Raw genomic sequence first — 24,699 nt, 5'->3', positions numbered from 1 at the left:
CTGCTTTAATCACTTCCCCCAAATGGAAGTACCCGTATGTCCTTGTGGTTCAGTGGTAATACCCTGATGATGCCTGCACCTACAATTGTTCATTTTGTTCAGCTGGCGATTCTCTTTTTGGCAGAAACGATCTGAGTGGTTAATTCGCCACTCGATCACTTATGCAGGTGGCAGAAGGGGGTTCCACCTTCTGGGCTCTCCGGCCCCATTCACAGAGGCAGGGAGCGATGCGGCCGGCGGCGATGGCTGTCTGGTACAGAGAGAGTGGAACTGACGTCATTCTCCTCTCTCTATAACCCTTTAAAACGGGAGCGATGAGTATTCGTCACTTCCAGTTCCACCCCTTTGTTTACCTGGCCACCAGCAGCCAGAGAAGCAGCCAATCAGACCAATCTCAGTCTAAACGGCTGCAAAAAATGCCACAGGAGAAATAGACCCCAAGTCTCTCCATAAAGAGGAATTGTCACGGCCAATACTGTCACAAGGGAATGTTGTTCAACCCTTGTGATAGCAATAAAGTTATTCCAAAAAAATAAATACATTTTTTTTGTAACATAAATAATGAATAAAAAAATTAAAAGCGCTCCCGTCCCACCGTGCTTATGGCCAAATGCGAACACAAACGTTACTCCCGCACGCATATGTAAATGGTGATCACACCACACATGGTATTGTTGCGAACTTCAGAGCGAAAGCAATAATTCTAGCACCAGACCTTCTGTGTAATGGGCCATACACACTATACAATTGTCTTTAGATTTTTTCCTATAGATTTACCAAAACCATATAATATGAGGTCAAATCTAAACACTTTCAATTTGTATGCAATCAAGCGGGCCCTTGTAATACATAGTTGTAGGTAAATCTAAAGAAAATCTAACAACAAAAGTTGTACAGTGTGTATCTAGTAACTAGTAACCTGTAAAGGCGTTTAACCACTTAACGCAAACTGACGTAGACCTACGTCGGCTGACTTTAAGTGGTTGTACCGGGATGATGCCTCTAGCTAGAGGCATCATCCCGGTACCATTGTTTAGAGCTGGGGGTCGGCTTTCCGGCAGTAACGACCGATGCGGCTCGGGAGCCGCTCGATAGATACCCTGGCGAGCAGGAGTGGATGCCCCCTCCCGCCGCCTTCCACGGCTCTGCCCGGGCCCACCGGGAGACCCGAGCAACCAGCCGGCGCATCCACCCGCTGGATGGAGTCCCGATCTAAGCCGGATGTGGCTTCGATGGGGTCTCCGATGACGTAACCCGGAGGCGGCGTCCATGACGTCACATCTGGGTTACTCGACTGCTAAAGGCGGCATTTTCAAAGAGTGATTCAAAAATGCAGTTTTCAGCGTTTTGAATACATGGAAGTGTAGGGGAGGGGTCTAGGGTCTTTTAGAGCCTCGATCCCTCCATAAAGAGTACCTGTCACTGCATATTGCTGTCACAAGGGATGTTTACATTGCTTGTGACAGCAATAAAAGTGATCAGATTTTTTTTTTTTAAAAAACCTGTGTTAAAACTAAAAAAAAAAAAATAAATAGGAAAAAAAAAGAAAATTTTAGCCGCCCCCCGTCGCCGTGAGCTCGCGCACAAAAGAAAACGTATATGGAAGTCGTGCCGTGAATTAAATCGCTGTTCAAACCACACATGTGAGGTATCGCCGCAATCGCCAGAGCGTGGGCAATAATAAAAAAAAAAAGCTACACTCTAACTCTAAACTGGTAACCGTTAAAATATTTTAAAGCGTCGCCTATGGAGATTTTTATTGACCGTAGTTTGTCGCCATTCCACGGGTATGCGCAATTTTAAACTGTAACATGTTGGGTATCTCTTTACTCAGCGTGACATCATCTTTCACAATATACAAAAAAAAAATGGGCTAACTTTACTGTTTAGTTTCTTTTAACCACTTGCCGACCGCCGCAGACTATTTACTGCGGCGGTCAGCCCCTCACAGGCAAAGTGACGTAGTACTACGTCGCTCGCCTGTGAGGCTCTAGGGGGCGAGCGTGCGCCACCAGAGGCGTGCTCCCGCCCCCGCTCGTTCCCTAAGCAGTCCGCGAGAGTGACCGGCGGACCCAATGTCCGCCAGTCACTCGCGATCTCCCCGTGGAGAGGGAGAAAGGCAGGCGGCTAATGTAAATAAAGCCGCCTGTCATTCTCCCCTGTGTAATAACAGAGATCATACTGTCCTGCTATGTAGGATCGTATGTCTCTGTTGTTACACCACTAGCCACACCCCTTTACAGTTAGAAGCACGCCCCTAGGGACACACTTAACCCCTTGCTCTCTAATAAAGTTAACCCCTTCCCTGCCAGTGTCATTTTTACAGTAACAGTGCATATGTATAGCACTGATTACTGTAGTAATGTCACTGGTAGCCCCAAAAGTGTCAAAAATGTCAGTCAAGGGTCCGATCTGTCCGCCGCAATGTCGCAATCCCGCAAAAAAAAAAAACACAGATCACCGCCATTACTCGTTAAAAAAAAAAAACCACCAAAAATGACAGAAATCTTTCCCAATAACTTTTGCGCAAACCAATCAAAATACGCTTTTTGCGATTTTTTTTTTTACCAAACATATGTAGCAGAAAACAAATTGGCCAAAAATGTTAAAAATATTTGATTTTTACATTTTTTTGGGGAATTGCATATAAAAAAATTTGAAAAATATTGTTATTTTTTCAAAATTTACGCTTTTTTTTGTTTATAGCGCAAAAAGTAAAAATTGCACAGGTGATCAAATACCACCAAAAGAAAGCTCTGTTTGTGGGAAAAAAAGGTCGTCAATTTCATTTGGGTACAGTGTCGCACGACCGCGCAATTGTCCGTTAAAGTCACCCAGTGCCGAATCGCAAAATAGGCCCTGGTCAGGAATGGGGTAAAATCTTCAGGGGCTTTAGTGGTTAAATGCAGTGAAATGTGATTTTTTTAAAAAAATGGCGTTTAATAGACCGCTGTGCAAATACCGCGTGACGAAAAATACTGCAATGACCGCCATTTTAATTCTCCAGAGTCTTTGCTAAAAAAAAAAAAGTATATATATATACAGTATATATATATATAATGTTTGGGGGTTCTAAGAGTCGGTTCACACTGATCCGACTCAAAGTCGCCCCGACTTCGGGCGACTAATGAAGTCGCCCGTGCAGCGCGACTTTGGCACGGCTCGCAACGACTTCTCATAATGGAAGTTAATGCAAGTTGCTCCGACTTTGCAAAAAAAAAAGTGCAGGAACCTTTTTCTAAGTCGGAGTGACTTGAGTCTCTCCTATTAGAACGGGTCTATTGCACAGCACTGGAAGCTACTTGTCAGGCGACCAAGTGCAGCACGACCAAGTCGCCTGACAAGTCGGATCAGTGTGAACCGGCAGTAAGTAGTTTTCTAGCAAAAAATACTGATTTTAACTTGTAAACAAAAAGTGTCAAAAATAGGCTTGGGGCTTAAAAGTCGCCTAAAATAAAAAAATTATTAAAATTAAATTTGCGCTAACTTTACTGTTTTTTTTTTTTAATTCATGAAGAAAAAATTTCTTTTGAAAAACCTCTGCATAAATACCGTATGATATAAAAAAATTACAACACACCCCATTTTATTCTAAAGGGTCTCTGCTACAAAAAAAAAAATATATATATATATATATATATATATATATATATATATATATATATATAATGTTATAAGTAATTTCTTAGCAAAAGAAAAAAAAAGGTAGATAGGAGCAAAGTGTCAGAATAGGTTAGGGAAAGAGTTGGATAAAGGTCGATAAATGTATTTCCTCATTAGTGACATGGAAATCCAGAGTATCCACACACAAGACCATTGCATCACTTTGTTTTCTGAACAATAAAGTTGATACAGAAGAACAAAAGAGCACTTCACCCCTCCTGCACCGCGCCGCACAGTTGTGTTGGAGTTTGTGGAGCTCAGAGCCAGCTTGGCAGCACGGCAGAGGGACGGCTCGTCATCCCGGAAGGAGATTGACACGGAGAGTATGAGCAGGCTGCCGGCCGGAGACTGACACCACACCGGGGATGGAGACGGAGCCTGAGCTGCCCGTGCTGGGGCTGAGTGTGGCGCTCTTCTCCAGTCTGCTCAATGGCTCCACGTTTGTGCTGCAGAAGAAAGGCATCCTGAGAGCCCGCACTAGAGGTAAGGAAATTGGGAGGAAGGGGGGATAGGGTGCCAGCTAGAGGGCACATGTGATTACTGCACCCTGGGAGTGCTATTGGCAACCATAGACTGGTGCAGTCATGCCTGTTCCCTGCAGCATCACAACTACTGATGTCATTGACAGGACAGGGGACAATGCTGCCTGTGCCTTATAGAAGAGGCTTTATTACTGAACACAGAACATGCCATTTCTATTTATGTCAGAAGAAGGGCATGCTCACATATTCTGCCCAGATCCATGCAGGCAGTTGTTATCTCTGTGCCCCGTTCATGTCTGTTTTTATTACACACAGTACAGATTCCAATGAAAGGTCATTTTGTGACTCTTCCATAAGGAGTAAAGAAAAAAGTAAACAGTGCACTGCGTAACCATGCATCACCCGTACACAAAGGATACCAGGCGTGAATGACCCCCTACATTCATTTATTTATTTTAGGTACTTCTATAGCGCCGTCAATTTACGCAGCGCGTTTTATATATATATATATATATTGTACATCAGTCCCTGCCCTCAAGAAGCTTACAATCTAAGGTCCCTAACTCACTCATACTAATACAGGTGCATCTCCTAAAATTAGAATATTATCAAAAAGTTGGTTTATTTCAGTAATTACATTTAAAAAGTAGAACTCATATATTTTATATAGATCCGTTACACACAGAGTGATATATTTGAAGCATTTCTTTCTTTTAATTTTGATGATTTTGGCTTACAGCTAGTTGAAACCCAAAATTCAGTATCTCAGAAAATTAGAATATTACATAAGACCAATTAAAAAAAAAAAAAAAAAAGGATTTTGAATACAGAAATGTTGGCTTAGTGAAAAATCCGTCCATGTACAGTATAGTATGCACTCAATACTTGCTCGGGTCTCCTTTTGCATGAATTATTGCATCAATGCAGCGTGGCATGGAGGCGCTGCTGAGGTGTTATGGAAGCTGAGGTTTCTTTGATAGTGACCTTCAGGTTAGGTCTGGTGTCTCTCATCTTCCTCTTGACAATACCCCACAGATTCTCTATGGGGTTTAGGTCAGGCAAGTTTTCTGGCCAATCAAGCACAGTAATACCATGATCATTAAACCAGGTATTGGTACTTTTGGCAGTGTGGGCAGGTGCCAGGTAAGGTTGCCACCTCATCTATTTAAGGGTTCTTTCACACTATGTGGCCGTAAAACGGACTCAGTTTATCTCAGCAGGGGATCGACCTGCCGATTTCCCCCGCTGAGCAGGAGGATGACAGCTGTTTTCAGCACTGTGTGCGGAGACACAGCTGTCAGTTCCCTATACATCTCTATGGGATAATCGGATGGGAACGGACTGTTGGCCCAATCCCATCTGAACAGTCCGCCTGCATGAAAGAGCCCTTAATCAGGGCACACATTAATTACACAGGTTCTGTGGCTGATTAGGGTGGAAATTAAACTCACTTAGGCTGGCCATACACTATACAATTTTTTCTTATTCAATTTCCTTTAGATTTACCTTAAACTACGTAGTGCAAGGGCCTGTCTGACTGCATACAAAGTGAAAGTGTTTAGGTTTGACCCTATATTACATGGTTTTGGTAAATCTAAAGGAAAGTTGAACAAGAAAATTGTATAGTGTATGGCCAGCCTTAGTGCCTTATGTGCATTTTACTGTAAAATGAAATCAGCATCCCCATAAAGCTGGTCAGCAGAGGGAAGCATGAAGTGCTCTAGAATTTCCTGGTGGAGGGCTGCCCTGACTTTGGACTTGATAAAACACAGAGCACCAACACCAGCAGAAATCATGGCTCCCCAAATCATCACCGACTGTGGAACATTTTGCTATTCATTTGGAAATGAAGGTCCCAGAGTCTGGAGGAAGAGTGGAGAGGCAAAAAATCCAAGTTGCATGAGGTCCAGTGTGAAGTTTCCACAGTCAGTGATGATTTGGGGAGAAAGAAATGCTTGAAATATCACTCTGTGTGTAACGCATCTATATAAAATGAGTTTCACTTTTTGAATTCCTGAAATAAATTAACTTTTTAACGTATTCTAATTTTATGAGATGCACCTGTATTAGGGCAAATTTAGACAGGAGCCAATTATCCTACGGCAGTACTAGTATGTCTTTGGAGTGTGGGAGGAAACCAGAGTTCCCGGAGGAAACCCACGCAGGCACAGGGAGAACATGCAAACTCCAGGCAGGTAGTGTCGTGATAGCTCTCATTTTATTTTTTTTTTCTGGCATTTACAACAAGCCATCCATTTTAGTGTAGCACTCTAGTCTAGTGCAGCCATTCTAAACGAACTTTCCTCCAAAGTGCAACTAAACTCTGCGATACTTACCTTTTTTCTTCAATGGGTCAATGTCCCTCGCTAGGACCAGTCTTCTACCCGGCTTATTCTGGGTGTCTTCATTGACTCGCGTGGGATGTCACTTCTTCGAATGGATCCATGCCAGATCCAGTATCCATGCCGGACTATAGCTGTGGTTGTGCAGCACAGTGCATGTTCTAAACAGGACTGCAAGCAAGCAGGTTGATTTTATTGCAGAAGAGACATTGCATGACACTTCTGCAATTAACCTGCCTGCTTATCATATTTTAATTTGTGACTTTAGTTCTTACTGTAATCTCAAGTAAAAAAAATAACGCTGTTCGAACACATCCTTCCATCAGTTCTTCTTAGGGCTCTTTCACACGGGCGTTCCTTTTTTTTTTGCCCGATCAGGTCCTTTTTTAAACTGACATAATGCATGTCTATGTAAATACGGATGTCTGCGGATGACACCACTGACATCCGTTTTTGCTTCAGTCCCGTTTTTTGAAAGGAAGAAAAAATAGGGTTCTCCTCCGTTCAAAAAAACTGAACTGAACTGACAAAAAACGGATGTCAGAGGATGATCATCCGATGACATCCGTATTTACATAGAGATACATTATGTCCGTTTTTCATCCGCAAACGGATGGGATGAAAAACGGACATACGGAACGCCCGTGTGAAAGAGCCCTTAAAGGATAAGTTCACTTTTTGGGTATAAGAAATAAATGCATATTTTTTTGCAGGTAAAATAATGTGCATTTATTTATTGTTAATAATAATAATTTTTTTTTTTGAGCCTGTAAAACATTGCACCAGCAGTCAGCAGATCTCTGGTGCCATGAAGGTCTCCAGCAGATCTGCCAGTGTATCTGCTTTCCCATATACCCTGTATGGGCAAGCAGACACAATCTGACAGGAAGCCTGAATGAACTACCATGGCGCTCCACAGCACTGTAGTAGTTCATTGAAAACTACTAGTCCCTACGGAGTATTAGGCTACATTCACACCTGAGCGTAGCGTTTTTCGCGCGTTTTTTACCGCGATTTTTGCGGCGTTTTTTACCGCGATTTTACCGCGATTTTTACCGCGATTTTTGTGCAGGCGTTTTTAGATTCAATAGAGATCAATGGAAAACGCCTGTAATCTGCCCAAAAAGAAGCTCATGTACTTTTTTGAGCGTTGGGCGTTTTGTATACAGCTTCAAAACGCTCAGATGTGAACAGGGGCCATTGAAATGAATAGGATTTGTCTTGTTGGGCGTTTTGAGAGCTGATCCTAGAGCAGAAAAACGCCCCAAAAACGCCCCAAAACGCCTACATGTGAACGGAGCCTTATGGTTATATTACTTTGTTATGTTCATTTGTATTTCATGTGATTTTGTTTGCACGTGTTTTGAAAAAAAAAAACAATAAAATTTTGTTAAAAAAAAAAACTAGCCGACAGCCACAAAGGCTGCTGGACCTTGTAGTTTTCAATGCACAGAGCCCTGTTAATCAGTGACATGGCCGGGCGGGGGTAGAGGCCTGCTCGGTCACGCTTCCTTTAAATTGTGACAGCTAGCAGGGAATGAGAAGAACTCCACTAGTCACAGCGGGGTTTAGGGAGGTGTAGGGACTAGTCTGTTCCTTACAACAAGAGCTGGCAGGTCGGGCTTGTTGGATTCTAATTGGTCAGCGCCGTCCATGTGATGGTGCTGACCAATTAGAATACCTCTTGTCCATACACACTAAGGGGTACAAAAAGGTGATTAGGTCGCGAGGATTTCCAGTGAAGCATCGGTTTGGTCCCTGACAGAGCAGGATTGCGGGACTGCAGCGCAGGTGAACTTGCACTTTAAACAATGGGTGCCAGGCCCTCTATGAGCACGTCTCACTCTGTGGAACAACCACAATAGCAAAATTAGGGGAGCACATCGTATAGATCACCCACATCCATTGGTAAACTAGTGAAGGCTAAGCTACAGTCTCTGCATCATGACTACACTGACGCATTTACACAAAAGGCCCATTTCTCTCAAAAATTGTTCAGAAATCTGTCTAAATCTGTGTTAGTGAGCACTTCTCCTTTGCCGAGATAATCCATCCACCTCACAGGTGTGGCATATCAGGATGCTGATTAGACACCATGATTATTGCACAGGTGTGCCTTAGTCTGGCCACAATAAAAGGTCACTCTAAAATGTGCAGTTTTACTGTATTGGGGGGTCCAAAAACCAGTCAGTATCTGGTGTGAGCACCATTTGCCTCACGCAGTGCAACACATCTTCTTGGCATAAAGTTGATCAGGTTGTTGATTGTGGCCTGTGGAATGTTGGTCCACTCCTCTTCAATGGCTGTGCGAAGTTGTGGATATTGGCAGGACCTGGAACATGCTGTCATATATGCCGATCTAGAGCATCCCAAACATGCTCCATGGATGACCTGTCCGGTGAGTATGCTGGCCATGCAAGAACTGGGATGTTTTCAGCTTCCAGGAATTGTGTACAGATCCTTGCTACATGGGGCCATGCTTAATGCTGCAACGTGAGGTGATGCTCATGGATGAATGGCACAACAATGGGCCTTAAGATCTCGTCACGGTATCTCTGTGCATTCAAAATGCCATCAATAAAATGCACCTGTATTCGTTGTCCATAACTTAAGCCTGCCTATACCATAACCGCACCGCCACCATGGGCCACTCGATCCACAATGTTGACATCAGCAAACCGCTCACCCACACAATGCCATACACGCTGTCTGTCATCTGTCCTGCACAGTGAAAACCGGGATTCATCTATGAAGAGAATACCTCTCCAAATGCCAGATGCTATAGAATGGGAGCATTTGCCCTCTCAAGTCGGCTACGAAGACTAACTGCAGTCAGGTCGAGACCCCGTTGAGGATGACGAGCCTGAGATGAGCTTCCTTGAGACGGTTTCTTACAGTTTGTGCAGAAATTCTTTGGTTATGCAAAACGCCCAGGTGGCTGGTCTCAGATGATCTTGGAGGTGAAGATGCTGGATGTGGAGGTCCTGGGCTGGTGTGGTTACACGTGGTCTGCGGTTGTGAGGCCGGTTGGATATACTGCCCAATTTTCTGAAAAGCCCTTGGTAACGGCTTATGGTCGACAAATGAACATTTAATTCACAGGCAACAGCTCTTGTGGACATTCCTGCAGTCAGCATGCCAATTGAACGCTCCCTCAAAACGTGCAACATCTGTGGCATTGTGCTGTGTGATAAAACTGCACATTTTAGAGTGGCTTTTTATTGTGGCCAGCCTAAGGCACACCTGTGCAATAATCATGCTGTCTAACCAGCATCTTGATATGTCACACCTGTGAGGTGGATGGATTATCTCGGCAAAGGAGAAGTGCTCACTAACACAGATTGACAGATTTGTGAACAATATTTGAGAGAAATAGGCCTTTTGTGTACATAGAAAAAGTCTTAGATCCTTGAGTTCAGCTCATGAAAAATGGGGGCAAAAACAAGTGTTGCGTTTTTTATAATTTTTATTCAGTGTATTTTTGTCTTTTTTTTTTTTTTAAGTGTGCACCCTACTCGGGTCACTGCGTAACAGCATCGTGTCCTGTGATACCATCCATTGCGCTTCAAATAATGCAGCATGTATTTCCATTATGCACTGCACCGCACATAACAGCAGAGTGAATGGGGCACTGAGAAAGGAATTGTTTACTATGTGACCTTGTGTTGACTGGCATTGATCCAGTGCAGAAAAAACGCTGGTCAACACAGTATGGTTATATTTAGATGTGCTGCAAGATTGCCGCGCCTCTGAAAAATGCTCTGCGTTCTGGTGTTTGACAGAGGTTCAGGAACCACTATGTCATCTCCTCACAGTATGTTTTAACACTTTAAATGGTCTACCATGCTGCAACTGCATGGGGAATGCGATAAACAGCAATCATGCATGCATTATGTCACGCATGCGACATATCACTGTGAACGTCAGAGGGAGCGCATTAATTCTATCATTTACAGTTAACTCTAAACTGATGAACTTTTGAAGCGTCACCTAGAGCCAATTTTGGTACCATAGTTTTTTGCCATCTCACCGGTGCACGCAATTTTAAATCTGTTTACAGGAATCAACCCCATATTTTACCAAATGGGTATTATATAGCATGTGCTAAAATGTATTTTAGTGTAATTATGCTCAAAAATATGCAGTGGATAAGCATTTACACGAATATTGTGCAACACAGAGATTGCAGCTACCACAATTTTATTTTACAGGGCCTCTGCTTTCAGAAAATATATCATTGGTTGAGGGTTTTAAAGCGGTAGTATCCCGCTTTTTGACACTTTTACCTACAGGTAAGCCTATAATAAGGCTTACCTGTAGGTACAATTAATATCTCCTAAACCGGCATGGTTTAGGAGATATTTGCAGTGCATGCAGCCGCTCACGCGAGCGCCGCATGCGCTCCGAAGGTCCGGGGGGACCTTCAGTTTTCCTTGCCGGGAGCTTGCATGCGTGGGAGTGACGTCATCGCGGCTCCGGCCAATCACAGCGCCGGAGCCGCCGAACAGCGATGTCCGGGGGTCCGTGTCGGGGCTTCGTTCTAAGGTAAGTAATACATAATGAGCTAGTATGCCATACTAGCTCATTATGCCTTTGTCTTGCAGGTTTTTTTTTTTTTTTTTATCGGGTTTACAACCGCTTTAAGTTATTTCCTAGCACAAAAAAATGCTTATTTTTACCATAAATTGGTTGGAAAAGTTTACAATTACTCTTTCCACATTGGGACTATTTCCCCTCCTTTCCTGTGCCCTTATCATCTCATCAAAGGGTAGTAAAGGCTTTTTGTTATTTATACCTACTGGTAAGCCTATAATAGGGCTTACCTGTCGGTATAGTAAATATCTCCTAAACGTGCACCGTCAACTTTAGACGCATCGGTGATGTCCCAGGTGCATGCACACTGCGCTCTCAATGGACCACTACCGTCCATAGAGAGAAGCGTGCTGCGGGAGTGACATTATTGCGTCTCGACCAGTCAAGTGGCAGATGGAAGAAAGACCGGGTGATGATGCAATCCCTGTCAGGTATGTCTTTCATAATATGTTAGTATACGATGCACACTAGCTCATTATAAAATTTATTTGAAGGGAGTTTTTTGCAGTTTACTACTGCTTTAAGGCTCTGGTTCACACTGCTGCGATATGGGGTCCGACATGTGAGACCCCAAGTTGCATGACATGTCAAATTCAATGTTTCCCTGTGAGAGCTGTTTTAACAAATCCTACACAAATTGCTCTGACTTTAGAAAAGGTTTCTGCACTAATTTGGAAGGAAGTTGCAGGCCAAAGTCGCAGGCAAGGCAGTACGACTTTGCCATCGCAGCAGTGTGAACTGAATGTAAGACAGATTGGGGAAAATCTCGATGCCACAAAAAAAACTGACAAAGGTTTTAATCCTTTATAATTTTTATAAAAAATATATCTAGGATAGGTTCTAGTGATTTATAATCCAATCATTAGAAAATCTTGTGCAGCTGTTTATTTTGGACTGTCAGGGTGTACATGTTTTTAAAGTATATGTAAACCCATAAATGAATGACATTTACTTTGCTAAATCCCTTTGTATCATAAACACTTTGCTTTTTCTTATCTTTTGCACTCCTTTCCATAGGAAGGTGATGGCTGCATGGCATTTCCCAGGACAGATTTCATGATAGTGACAATAACGAACTACTACACCTGTGTAATGTTTGTTTGAAACCACTACATGTAGTATCCAGTGGAAGCATGTATGACAGGCTGACAACAAAGCTGCATAGTTGGGAGACAGGGACTGAGTGTTGTCACCCTATAACAGGAAGTGCCTGAACATTTACATGTTTTGACTTTTATGATATTTTAGTGATTGGGTTTACATGTTTTGGCTTATGATATTTTATTGATTTGGTATACATATATTTTGGAGTTTGTATTAAAAGTACATTTAAATCCTAACTAAATGGCATTTTAGTTTGTTAAAGCACTGTGTGTCATAAAAACTGTCATGTTCCCTTTTATTGTAGGTGCATCTTACTTTACAGACTTTATATGGTGGATTGGCACTATTACAAGTAAGTGACAATCATGTTTGGTTTTATAGTTAATATTTAGAGTTATACAGTATTAGAAACACATGTATCTGGCCTATCAGTCACAAGAATTTGTTTATATATTTAGTAAGAAAAAGTAAGCATATAAAGTGATTGTAAAGCCTTTTTCTTAAAAAAAAAAAGAACACACTAAGAGCCCATTCACACTGCCGCGACTTGTCAGGCGACTTGTCAGCCTGACAAGTCGCGGTCCATTGAGTAGTACAGGACCCGTTCTAACAGGAGCGACACAAGTCGCTCCGATTTAGAAAAAGGGTCCTGTACTACTTTGGGGCGACCTCGGAGAGACTTGCATAGACTTCCATTATGTGAAGTCCCTGCAAGTCGCGCCGAAGTCGCGGTGCACGCGACTTCACAGGTTGCCCCCCGAAGTCGTGCCGCTGCAGTGTGAACCGGCTCTTAACCTACCTTCTCTGTGCAATGGTTTTGCACAGCGCTGCCCTGAACCTCTTTTTCTGGGGTCCCCTGCCAGGGTTCTCTTCTCTGAGTGCCCCCATAGCATAGCAGCTGGCTATGTGGGCAATCGTGCAGGCTTGATCACAAGCCAGGCCCCGCTCCCTTTTTACAAACTTTGACTGACAGCAGCAGGAGCCAATGGCTTATTCTGCTGCAGAGTCTCCTGTGAGAAGAGAGAGAGGGGAGAAGAGCTGCTGCTGCAGACAGGCACAACACTGGATCAAGATCAGGCACAAGTAAGTGTTTAAAGGGGGGGGGGGTCATCACCTGCCTTGCAGTTACTTCAGAAATACAAGTAGTTGTAGTTCATTCGGTCACAGGAAACTGTGAATGAATGATGTGGCCACGTGGGTGGCGCCCCACATAGCCAAACTGTTTTTAAATTGTGACAGCGGTAGCAGGGAAAAGATCCTTCACCCTCTGTCACACTGGGGTGAGATCGGGGGAAGTGGCGGCAGGAAATGGAACTTTGTTACATGTTCCTCACTAAATATGGGTGAAACATGTAATCTGTTCCAAAAGGTACATATAACCTTTAATGCAGAAAATGCATTAAGGTAAAAAAAACCTTTTACAACCACTTTAACACTCAGACGTCTTTTTTAGTTCCATTAGTTGCATATGGCTTAAGGCTGTGTTATAATAAAAATTAATTACATTGCAGCTCACCATTTCTTAGATGCGGTGGCTGCTTTTAGTTTTTGTCCTTTTTCACCTGGGGATTTAGTCAGTAAAGCCTCGTACACACGCAACGATTATCGGCCGACCGATCGGCCGTCTTTTGTCCAGTGTTGGTTGAAATGTGCTCTAGACTGCACACAAATTTTCTCGGCCAACAACAACCAACTTCAGAAGTGATGTCATGTTCTGGTTTACTTTCCCTGTGTTTTTTCTTCTCTGAGCATGCCCAGTCTTGCTCATCAAATTTTTGTCTGCCGAAATCTGTACTGACTGACGGAAAATCGGCCGTTTTGTTGACGGCCAACAAAAATTTTATAGCATGCACACCAGATTTTTGTTCAGCCGAAAAGTCACAGTCGGTTGTCGGAAGCATCATACTAACAAGCCGAAAATCGGCCGATCGGCCGTTGGCCAAAAATTCACGGCCAACAATCGTTGCGTGTGTATGAGGCATTAGTCTTGTTTTTTTTTTTTTCAGGCCAGGCTGTCCAGAAAAAGTAGCTGTTAGAGGGTTGAGACAAGTCACTTACCACTATCAAGGCTGCTTACAATGATAAGCTTTTATTCATTTATGTAAAAACTTGATCCCAAAAGAAAAAAAACTTTGTAGCTTCTTTTAAAGCATTAAGAGTTCAGCTACATGTTGTTCAAGTTCATCTAAATCTGCTAAACTAACACTACCCTGTGCCGAGACTGATAATTCTGCTGTCCAAAGGTGTCTGCTTTACTACTTCATCTAGAATGCAGACATCCCATAACAGGAAGTGTTACTTGCTGGATCACCAGGTAAAACTGGGGAAAAAGCCTAAAAAAAAACGAATGTAGCCACTGCACCTATTGGTAAGCTGAAGTATACTATGTTTTTGTTTTTGGGTTAAATATCACTATAAACCTGAATTCCAGGTAGAGCAGTGTAAGTCTGTATATGGTTAAAAAAGAATTACCGTATTTTCCGGCGTATAAGACGACCCCCCTATTACATGATCTACCAGTAATACTTATACTTAGGTTACCTTGGAGATACTATACTCGGCGTATAAGACGACCTCCCATTTTTGGGGGATTTTTTTGAGTTTCAAAAGTAGTCTTATACGCCAGAAAATACAGTAATAGTGCTGCGCTGCCTCTCTAGATAGTACAATATGTCTTTTTTACATATATTTAAAATACGGTAATGTAGATTCTAAATAATAATATTGTTGCTTGCAATGAAACCATAAAATATATTGTGCAAAAACTGCAATAAGTAAATATACAATACCTGGTGATATATAAAATTAATGGGCAAAAAAGATGTAAACAGAGGGGATGAGGTAGCCAGATGCGGAAGTTATTTTAAAGTGCTAAAATACGTGTAATTGCAGTGGTGCTAAAAGTGATTTACAAGCAAAAATTAATAGTCACATATATCTGTGCAATCGATACAGGTCCTGGATAGAGTGAACAAATATAAATAGATAAATCTGAAGGTTATACAGGCAAATAATAATCACATATATCTGTGCAATCAAATGAAAGTCCTTGATGGAGTGAAAAAATAAATAAATGAGGTGTGGAAAGTTTTCTGTGGTGTCACCAAAAGTCCATCAGCTAGGTGCAACAAAAATATAAACCGGTTTCCACAATGGTGCAAACTGAGGATGAATATCCTTTAGGGGTGCAGGGAAATAATAATGGGGTGAATCATTTACTCAAGGGTGTTTTGAAAGAAGTGATGGTGTTCTTTGCAGTGCCACCAAATAGTGTGCCCGGCTGCTGACCTCTCACTTTCTTGAAAAACAGCCTGTTACTATATGGGTATCTCCTGGGGGTCCTGGGTGGTGGATGGAGCCTGCTGATATCCTTAGTATCCACTACTCCTTCTTTTCCTGGTGGCTGTCTCTTAGGGAGAGGTATACAAAAGAGCCTCAGTCTCCTAGTGTAATATGTTCCATTTTTTATTAGGGAAAAGAATAACTGACTCATTTAAAATAAGCAGCGTTGCACAATGTATTTTATGGTTTCATTGCAAGAAAAAATATTATTTAGAGTCTACATTACCGTATTTTACATAGTACAATATGTCTTTAACATCTATCTAGAGAGGCAGCGCAGCACTATTATTCATTTTTTAACTATTTACAAGCTAAGGATAAGATTTCAAGTGCCAGCAGCAGCCCCCTATCTCACGAATACACAATTTTATCACATTGAACATACCCAAGATAGCGTTGGAGACAACAATATTTACTATTAAGTCTGTATATGCCATTCCGGTAGGCAGTGAATTACTGTTGTAGTCGCTGCTACTACCAGCTGTTGTAATCCCATGCTTAGTGGCTGCCCTGCTGCAAGTAACCACCGACCTTCTTGTTTAGCATGGGCATCATTCACAGAATGCCTTCCATTTTTTCGATTTGGGCAAAGAATTTTCTGACTGGTTTAGATGGAGAGGTGGGGTCGTGACCTCAGCAAGGGGCTTGAAACACAGCAGCAATAACTATAGTATTAATGACTACTGTACTGATTTTTTCCTGTTATAAAGCGGTCCAACAGGTATGGAACATCCAAGCTGGACCAGTGTATCTATGCAATAAAATCTTTACCTGGAATTCAGCTTTATAAGACATTGTCAGGTTTTTTTTTTTATCTTCTTTCTGCCTATATACCGTTGAATGAAAGGTTTCCCTTCATTTCTGTCCTAGAGACCAGGCAGAATATAGATGGACATCTTTCCAAAGCAAAGGGATATCTCCTCATATGTTTAGTTTTAGGAGCGTGTTACATGTTACACCCATATTTAGGTGTAACATGTAACCTGCTCATAAACATCCACCAGCGCTTCCTGCTCTGTAACAGTGGGCGGGGGATCTTTTCCCTGCTCCCACTGTCACAATTTGAAAATAGGGCTGTGCGGGGCTCCGCCCACACAGCTGTTTCATACAATTACAGTTTCCTGTGAATGAATGAACTACAAGTACCATCGACCGCGGTGGCAGACGACTTCTAGTTCCCAATGAACTGTGAGACCGCTGATGAGCGCTCTCGTAGTTCAATGATTCTTCCTGCAGTTCAGTAACTGTCTGGCCATATTGGAGGTACGCGCACACAGCTGACAGTCTGAAGGATCCTGGCATAGCACCCACAATCAGATTATCGTGGGTGCTGCCATTTATGCTCAGTTCGCCCTTTGTGGCATTGTTACCATTTATGTTTTTCTCATACTTCATGCCTTTTGTTACTGGGGGCTATTGCCCCAATCTTCTATTATGTACGTGTAAAGTATATGTTATTTGTTCAATGATAAAACCTCAATAAACGTGGGTGCAATGTTTTATAGACTACAGTGTAAAAATAAATGCACAATTTTTTACTAGCAAAAAGTTGTGCATTTCGTTTTTTTTTTTTTTTTTTGTTTCCAAAGGGGAAGGTATCCTTTTTGAAATAGTTTTTATTTGACAGGTTTACCCATTTTTTTTCCCCTACCCCCCCCCCCCCCCCTCCGTTCCTGTGACACCTCCAAAATTGACTTACATTATGTAGAGTAAAAGGATGATAGGGGTCAGTCTAGGTAGGAAGACTCTTTTATTGTATCAAAATTGGGTGCATTCGGGGCTGTACAGCTATGTCACATTGGGAGCAGCAACTGTGTCCATGCAACCACTGCCACCCAAAAGACATAAAACATGGCCCTGCATGGTTCAAATCTCCCTATGTAAACCAGGCCTGACCCGACTGTAGGAGTCATAAAGAAGAAATAGGATGTTTATATATAATATATATATATTATGAGTATGGGATTTTGTGTCCAAGTGGAATATGGATGAATAGTTAAAGCAGAACTGCATATGTGAAATTTGCTGGTAGCTTGGGCGTGTTTTTTCTGCTATAAACATTCCTCTTGTCCCTGCCAACTTCTCTTTTTTACTAAATGTACACTGAGCAACACGTGCAGCTCAGTGTACATTCACACCATGCCTTGGTGCTAGGATTTCTAACTCCCATAAGCTTGTGCTGGAGTTAAATCATCCCAGGCTGGCCATTCAGTATGGCTAAAGATGCCGAACCTGAAAGCGGACAGGGAGAAGAATAAAACGTCATCAAGGCAGCTCACAGTGCTGTGGGGAAGGTGAGTATCGGAAGTTAAAGTGATTGTAAACGATCACCTTGTAAAACAACCTATTCAATTCAAAACAGAAATTAAAAGAAAAACATTTGTGTATAGATATAAAAAAAATTATAAATATCTTTTTTTTTCCTTTTTTTATAAGTGATCACATTCCCTCTGTTCTCAGCTGCATAAAAGCAGGGGGTGCAGAAGCAGCAGTACACTGAACTTCCCAGTGATTGGCTGTGCAGCATGAGTGTGTCAGGACAAGTCTGATCTTTAAAGGAGAGTACAGAGTTCCCAGCATAGCTAGAGAACTGACCATGGTGTGCTCTTCTGCTTAGTGTGGTCGGTTTTTAATAGGAAAGCAAGGGGACTGGCAGGAACACCAGGACTTTTACGCGAAGGAAGCAATACAAAGAGAACAGGAGATTTTCTCATACAAGTACATAGTATAGCAGGCATATGAAATGTTGGGGTAACAAACGCTTTAAGTCCCGATTTAACCCTATAGTTTTATTCTATTTGCGGCGGGGGGGGGGGGGGGGTTGTGATTAGCTGTAGTGTTTTCAGCGATATCAGATGTTTAGGGAGGAATTGTGGATGAATACAAAGATAAATTGTATTAGTAGCCATCTAGCAGAAGAATGGAGTTTGTTACCAAATGTTACATCTTAGACATTTTTTGCAAAGAAATTAAGCAAGGCACCATATCTGAACTATTCAAAACCTTCCGATACCCTAAATTCTAAGTTTAAAAAGTAAAACAATGATTACCAGGACCAATAATAGGGAGGGTGTATCACCCCATCTGGAGCAAAGACAGCAAGGTAAGCTGTGTTCCTTTTTGCTAATTTTTGTGTTTTTTATTTTGGCTACACTTAGGCTTAAGGTAGAACTATGGCCAGGCTATGGACATTAAACTATTTACATATTTTAACAAGCCAAGCAGTACATTAAGCTTTAAAACCAGTCCTAATTGACCTCTTTAGCTTTGAACAGTGTGGAGCAATTCATCCTCAAATATTTAAACTAGTACCTACAGGTAAGCCTAAAATAAGTCCTTAGGGTCCTTTCACACGGGCGTTATGCCCAGCGGACTCCGCTTTGCTCAGCGGGGGATAGCTCCACTGATCCCCCACTGAGCAGGCGGATGACAGGTCCGTCTCCGCTCACTGTGCATAGACCGACCTGTCAGAGCGTGTAAAACAATATATTAATACCCGCGCTGTGATGAATAAATATTAGTGATTTTTAAACAATTGTAAATATATATATCTATCCTGAAGCTGCTGCTCACCAAGTAAAAGACCGGGAAAAGCTGAACAACATATAAAGGCAGCGCTAGCAGGTAAAATCTATAAATACGTGCTAAATGAATAACATTAATATGATAAAAATAGTACTAAAAATTGGGTGTATATAATTCAGTGAATACATAAATTCATAAATCCATAAAATGCAACAGTGAAAATCAAAAATTCATAAAATGTAACAATAAATATAATCTCCAAAAATAAAGTGCATCCAGTGTCCAAAAATGTAAAAAATATTAAAGTGTAAGATATATTTAAGGTGCAGTCCAAACTTATATTCTTCCAAAGAAGTTTATGTGCCAAAAAGTGCTCAAAATCCAAATAAAGTGCCCAAGTGCTCTTCAAAGAAAATCCCCCTATGGGGATGCACTCACCGAACTTAGGATGTAAATGAGCCTTGAATATGTGTGGTACTCCGTTTAGAAAGTAAGAGCAGCCCCACGGAGACTTAAGGTTTCCCTTGCCCGGATGGATGGATGGCTGCAATCCTTTACTATGGGCTCCTTACTACCTCCTCTCCACTCTCTCCCCAATGGTGTACTCAGAAGAAAGGAGAGAAGCCAGACATCGTGAAGCCCGTAATTTGTTTATTAAAATTATTAGAAAATAGAGGTACTCACAAAGGTAAAATGTAATTAAGCATGGATTGGCATATACAGCGAAGTCCCTCTCTTCCGTGTCCGCTGCCGGCGTGCGGTTCACGGTGGTTCGCAGGAAATTACGCTGTAGCGTGCCGCTGCCCGGAAGTGCGTCGACGCGTTTCGCCCGCCTTGTGGGCGTTATCAAAGACATCACTTCCGGTAAGGCGGCTCGTATTTATACTTATCACGCTCTGTTTACAACCAATCGGCCGGAAAGGGGGGCGGAACAGATTACACATAGACTTCCTGCCAGTGTTTATCCCGAGCGTGTCCCCACAGGGCTAAATTGGCAGTTACGTCTGCAGATGTTTTCTATTCCAAAAAAATATATAACTATAATATTGATTTTATTGTCCGAGCCCTGGCCTCCTTTATGGAGAGAGCGGATATAAACGGACCGCGTATCCATTTTCATTGATCCCATCCAATACGCAAGACTGATGTAAAATCAGGTTTCCATCCTTCTGGATTTCAGGGACAGGATCTGATCGGATAGCAGCGGGTTTCAGCAGACATGTCACCGCTGACATCTGCTGCCCCATAGGGAGGAATGATGGGTCCGATCAGGCCTGCCTGCCAAGTGCTCTCAGCACATATATGCAGCCTCACAGATAAAGACCCACTTCCATGAGGCTGCATATATGCCTACACTCGACTGGAAGGGTTTAAAATGTAAATAGAGAGAGATAAATGGGCTGCTGTTGAGTTCCTCTTAACAAATGTTAGTTGCCTGGCAGCGATGCTGACCTGTCCAGGACTATGACCATGAAAGTTCTGAAATCAGAGACAGCGAGGCAACAAGCATTTTCAGAACAATAACAATAGCAGCCTGCATATCTTTTACATAACAGATGATCTTTAAGTGGCTTTACTGTGTTTTTACTTTAGGCTTCTCTAAGCCTTTACTTACACTATGCCCATGCAGAGAGGGTAAAGGTTGCTATTCATATTTAACTGAATAGGTCAGTACACCAGTTACATATTTCCAGGTAAGAAAACACTAGATTTGGCACGTTTATATACGTTGTTAATTGTACTTTCATATTGGAGGTGTTTAAATATTATCACTTAAAGTATATCTATGGTCAAAATGTAAAATAACATATTCATTTCCACAGTAAAATTGAATTATTTCTAGCCAAATACTAATAATATAAACAATCTGAATGTAAATTTGCTTTGAGAAGCTCCCTACACATTTACTTACTTTAATTCCATGACACATTTTCACTATGCCCTGCTGTGTCACAGAATTCAGAGCCTGCCTTCTGAACTGCAGAGGTGCTGAGGGGAAGGGTTTCAGGAGGCGGAGGCACTACCAAAATCATTGATTGCAGGTAGCAAGGTACCATGGGATATGTAGTGATTAGAAATTGATAGTAAATCGTAGAGGGGAAGCTGGTCACTAGACAGGCAGCACTCACAATATGAAAGAATAATTGTAAAGGGGCTTATATTGGATTGTCAAAAATACTGTTGCTATTAAAATGTTGATATAATGAAAAAGGTGTATGCTGTGACCATATATTTAATTTAATCCTAATCCCAGACATGTTACTTGGAGTAAATGTGTTAACTTCAGTTTCGTGTGCCTCAACTCTATAGATTTCTGATTTTCTTACTTTTTTGGTAGTGGCTTTGGGACAGATTGGAAATTTCCTAGCATACACTGCTGCACCAGCTGTGCTTGTGACTCCTCTGGGTGCCCTGGGCATTCCGTTTGGGTAGGTAACACACTATATTGTATACATTTATGACAAATACATTATGTATTATTTATGTTGTTAAAATAGCTGTGTGTGTGTGTGTGTGTGTGTGTGTGTGTGTGTGTGTGTGTGTGTGTGTATATATATGTGTGTATGTATGTATGTGTGTGTGTATATATATATATATATATATATATATATATATATATATATATATATATATATATATATATATATATATATATATATATTATAATAAAAAGCAATTTAAATAGGCTTTCTCTTACGTCCTCCGACAGTCGCCGCCTCTTCATATTCGTCACAATGGGGTATTAGACTTTGCTCCGAAGGAGTAGCTAGGCAACAGAATATGTTAATATAAAGGTTTTTAACATAACCCACCCCCAGGGGGTGGTCCCCTCAGTCTATACCCTCCTACTTCCTGTATCCATACTTCAGTTTCAATGTCTAGCTTGTCAGGAGTAGCTGGTTGTCTCTATGCTGGGGCATTTTGTCTCAGCCTTTATTTTCTCTTTGATTTTCTTTGAGTTTTTTTCTCTTGCTTTACTTAGCTGTTATTTTTTCAGCGTTAGTTAGTTCCTTTGATGAAGAGGATTCGTGCGGGCTGGGTCTCGGGCTGATACCCCTGGTCGCAGGTTGTGGGTCGGTGGCTTCCCAGCCTGCCATCGAGCGTTCAGTCAGGTATCGCTCCTGGCGCAGTGAACGACCCATCCCTGTTCGGTGCAGGGATGCTTGGTGAGGTGGCTACCTCACTGGACGCTGTGCGGTTTCTTAACCCACCATTATGCTGCGTCCTGGATGCGACTCTCCTTGCCTTGTGTGCAGCGGCTTGTTCGCCTGTGCGGGTTCCCCACGCCATCCATGGAGGTAAGTGTATTTATGTGGGGACCTGTCTGTTTGGGAGGGCTGTCAGTCTGGGACTGTGTTACCCTGCCTGTGTTCACACTGTGGATTTGTTTGTCCCTATCTCTCTGGCTGCATGCTGTGGGCTGCAAGGAGGGGGGGCTGTGCTGCACTGTCTGTGTCAGCCTGTGTATGTGTGAATGGCTGTGTGCTGTGGGACATGCTTTTGGCTATGTTGGGGCACTTTACAGCGATCGCTGCGGCGATCTGCCATGTTTTTTTTACGTGGGTGGTGTTACATGCATCACTGTAGTGGGGGAGCGGCAGTTTCGGCGCCAAACGACGCCATTTTGCCTGCACTCGCCCAGCCGCATGTTTTAACTGCGGGCGGCCATTTTCTTGTAGCCTTCCATAGGCTTTAACAGAGCGCCCTGATTGCGTCACTTCCTCTTTCCTGATGTGCACCGATCGAGGCGGCAGCTACAGCGAGGGTCTCCTCAGGTTTTTACCCTTTCTGATCTTCCTATATCCATTGCCTGTGTTCTGTGTCTTCCCTGTGGGGGTCTCAATTGTGCTGCGTGTGTGTGCGGTGGGCTGCGCTCGCCGCACTTGTTAAGGGGACAGTTAACCCTTTCTTGGCCAGCAATAATTTTTGGGCAATGGATTCTCAGGAGGGCAAATTTCCTACCACATTGATGGATAGTCAGGGGACTGCTGTTTCCCCCCCAGGGGGAGATTTGGCTGTGATTGTGGCTAATCTGGCAGCACAGGTGCAAATGCTGGTGGCTGCTCAATCCACAAAAAGGTCCAGAGATTCAATTTCCTCTGGTTCAGAGGGTGATGGTGCAGGGGCTGGTATGGCCGGGGTCTCCTTATCAGGGTCCCGTTCCTCCCTGGATCTTGTGGGGTCCGAGGTGGAGGCTGAGGTTGAAGGGGTGGATGATTCTCCCCCTGGCTCGTCTGAAGAGCTTGCACTCATGGATGAAATGGTTGCTTCTATTAAGCAAACGCTGCGCTTGCAGGATGAACCGTGTCCGCCTGCTGCCTTGGCAGCTTACGGGACAAAGAGAAGACGCAAAACATCGCAGGTTTTTCCCTGCACGGATGATTTTCAGAGCGCTGTTAAGGAACAATGGCGTAATATTGGCAAGCCTTTTGCTGTACCCAGTAGGTTCAAATTGCGTTATCCTTTCACGCCCGCTACTGACGAGCGTTGGTGTGTACCACCTCCGGTGGATCACGCGATCGCGGTTTTGAATAAGTCCACTGCGATTCCTGCTGAGGATGCCCCGGTGTTCCGGGATGCCACGGACAAGAGGCTGGAGTCTCTTTCCCGTCATACCTATTCTATTATGGGTTCTATGCTGAAAGCTCTGTTTGCTTCACTTATGGCGGCCCAGGCGGTCGCGAGCTGGACGCAGGTGCTTAGGCGCGTTTTGGTGTCTGATTCTGCCCCACAGGCGACTTTGGACATGGTGGATCAAATCCATCAGGGTGTCATGTATTTGTGCGATGCGGACTTGGATATGGTCCCGTTGGCCACACGTGTACACGGTGTGGCGGTGTTATCTCGCCGCTTGATTTGGTTAAAGTGTTGGTCAGTGGACCAATCTTCGCGCAAGACCTTAGCCAATCTACCCTATGACGGTTCTCGCCTTTTTGGCGACTCCTTGGATACCCTGATAAAGGGGATCACCGGGGGTAAGAGCGTGCTCTTACCCCAATCCCACAAGGCTAAGGCGGCCCCTGGTAAGAAGCATGCTTCCTTTCGGCCCTCTCAGGGGTCCTTTCGTGCCTTTCGGCCACACTATAAGGGCAAGCCGTTCAAAGGTCAGGGCTCCCAAAAGAAGCCGTGGTCAGGTAAGCAGAAGTCCGGCCAGTCCGGATCCGCTGCCCACAACAGTGCGGCCTGAAGGGGCGCCCTCACCCGTTTCTGGGGTGGGGGGACGCTTGCTCGGTTTTCCACTACCATGGCTGTCCCGTGTTCGGGACCGGTGGGTTCAGGGAATCGTTCGGCCGGAGAGCAGATTTTTTCCCTCAAATCTTCAACTGTCTCCGGAGCGTTTGCGGGATTTGCACCTAGCGGTGCGGGACCTGAGAGCTCAGGGAGTCGTGGTTCCGGTGCCTCATCGGGACAGATTTCGGGGGTTCTATTCCAATCTGTTCACCGTGCCCAGGAAGGAGGGCAAAGTGCGTCCAATTCTGGACTTGAAAGCTCTGAACCGCTTTGTGCGGGTACGCAAGTTTCGCATGGAATCCCTGCGATCGGTGGTGGCTGCCCTGGTTCCGGGGGAATTCATGGCCTCCATCGACTTGAAGGATGCGTACCTACACGTCCCCATTTTCGAGGGTCACCAGAGGTACCTTCGATTC

The 24,699-nt window shown here is 43.3% G+C and overlaps 1 protein-coding gene across 1 annotated transcript in view; it reads left to right on the top strand.

Annotated features, from left to right (window-relative positions):
* Positions 1 to 3,938: 3,938 nt before the first annotated feature.
* NIPA1 (NIPA magnesium transporter 1) overlaps positions 3,939 to 24,699 on the top strand; it is a 45,604-nt gene continuing 24,843 nt past the window's right edge. Inside the window, exons 1-3 of the mRNA XM_082244347.1 lie at positions 3,939 to 4,146; positions 12,489 to 12,536; positions 21,390 to 21,480. Coding sequence (XP_082100473.1) covers positions 4,029 to 4,146; positions 12,489 to 12,536; positions 21,390 to 21,480 — 257 coding nt within the window. The 5' untranslated portion in view covers positions 3,939 to 4,028. The remainder of the gene's footprint in view (positions 4,147 to 12,488; positions 12,537 to 21,389; positions 21,481 to 24,699) is intronic.

The sequence above is a fragment of the Pelophylax lessonae genome (genome assembly GCF_965119305.1).
Source record: "Pelophylax lessonae genome assembly, chromosome: 2".
Lineage (NCBI taxonomy): Eukaryota > Metazoa > Chordata > Amphibia > Anura > Ranidae > Pelophylax > Pelophylax lessonae.
Note: the sequence above shows the minus strand (reverse complement) of the source record. Positions and strands in the feature narration are given on the sequence as shown.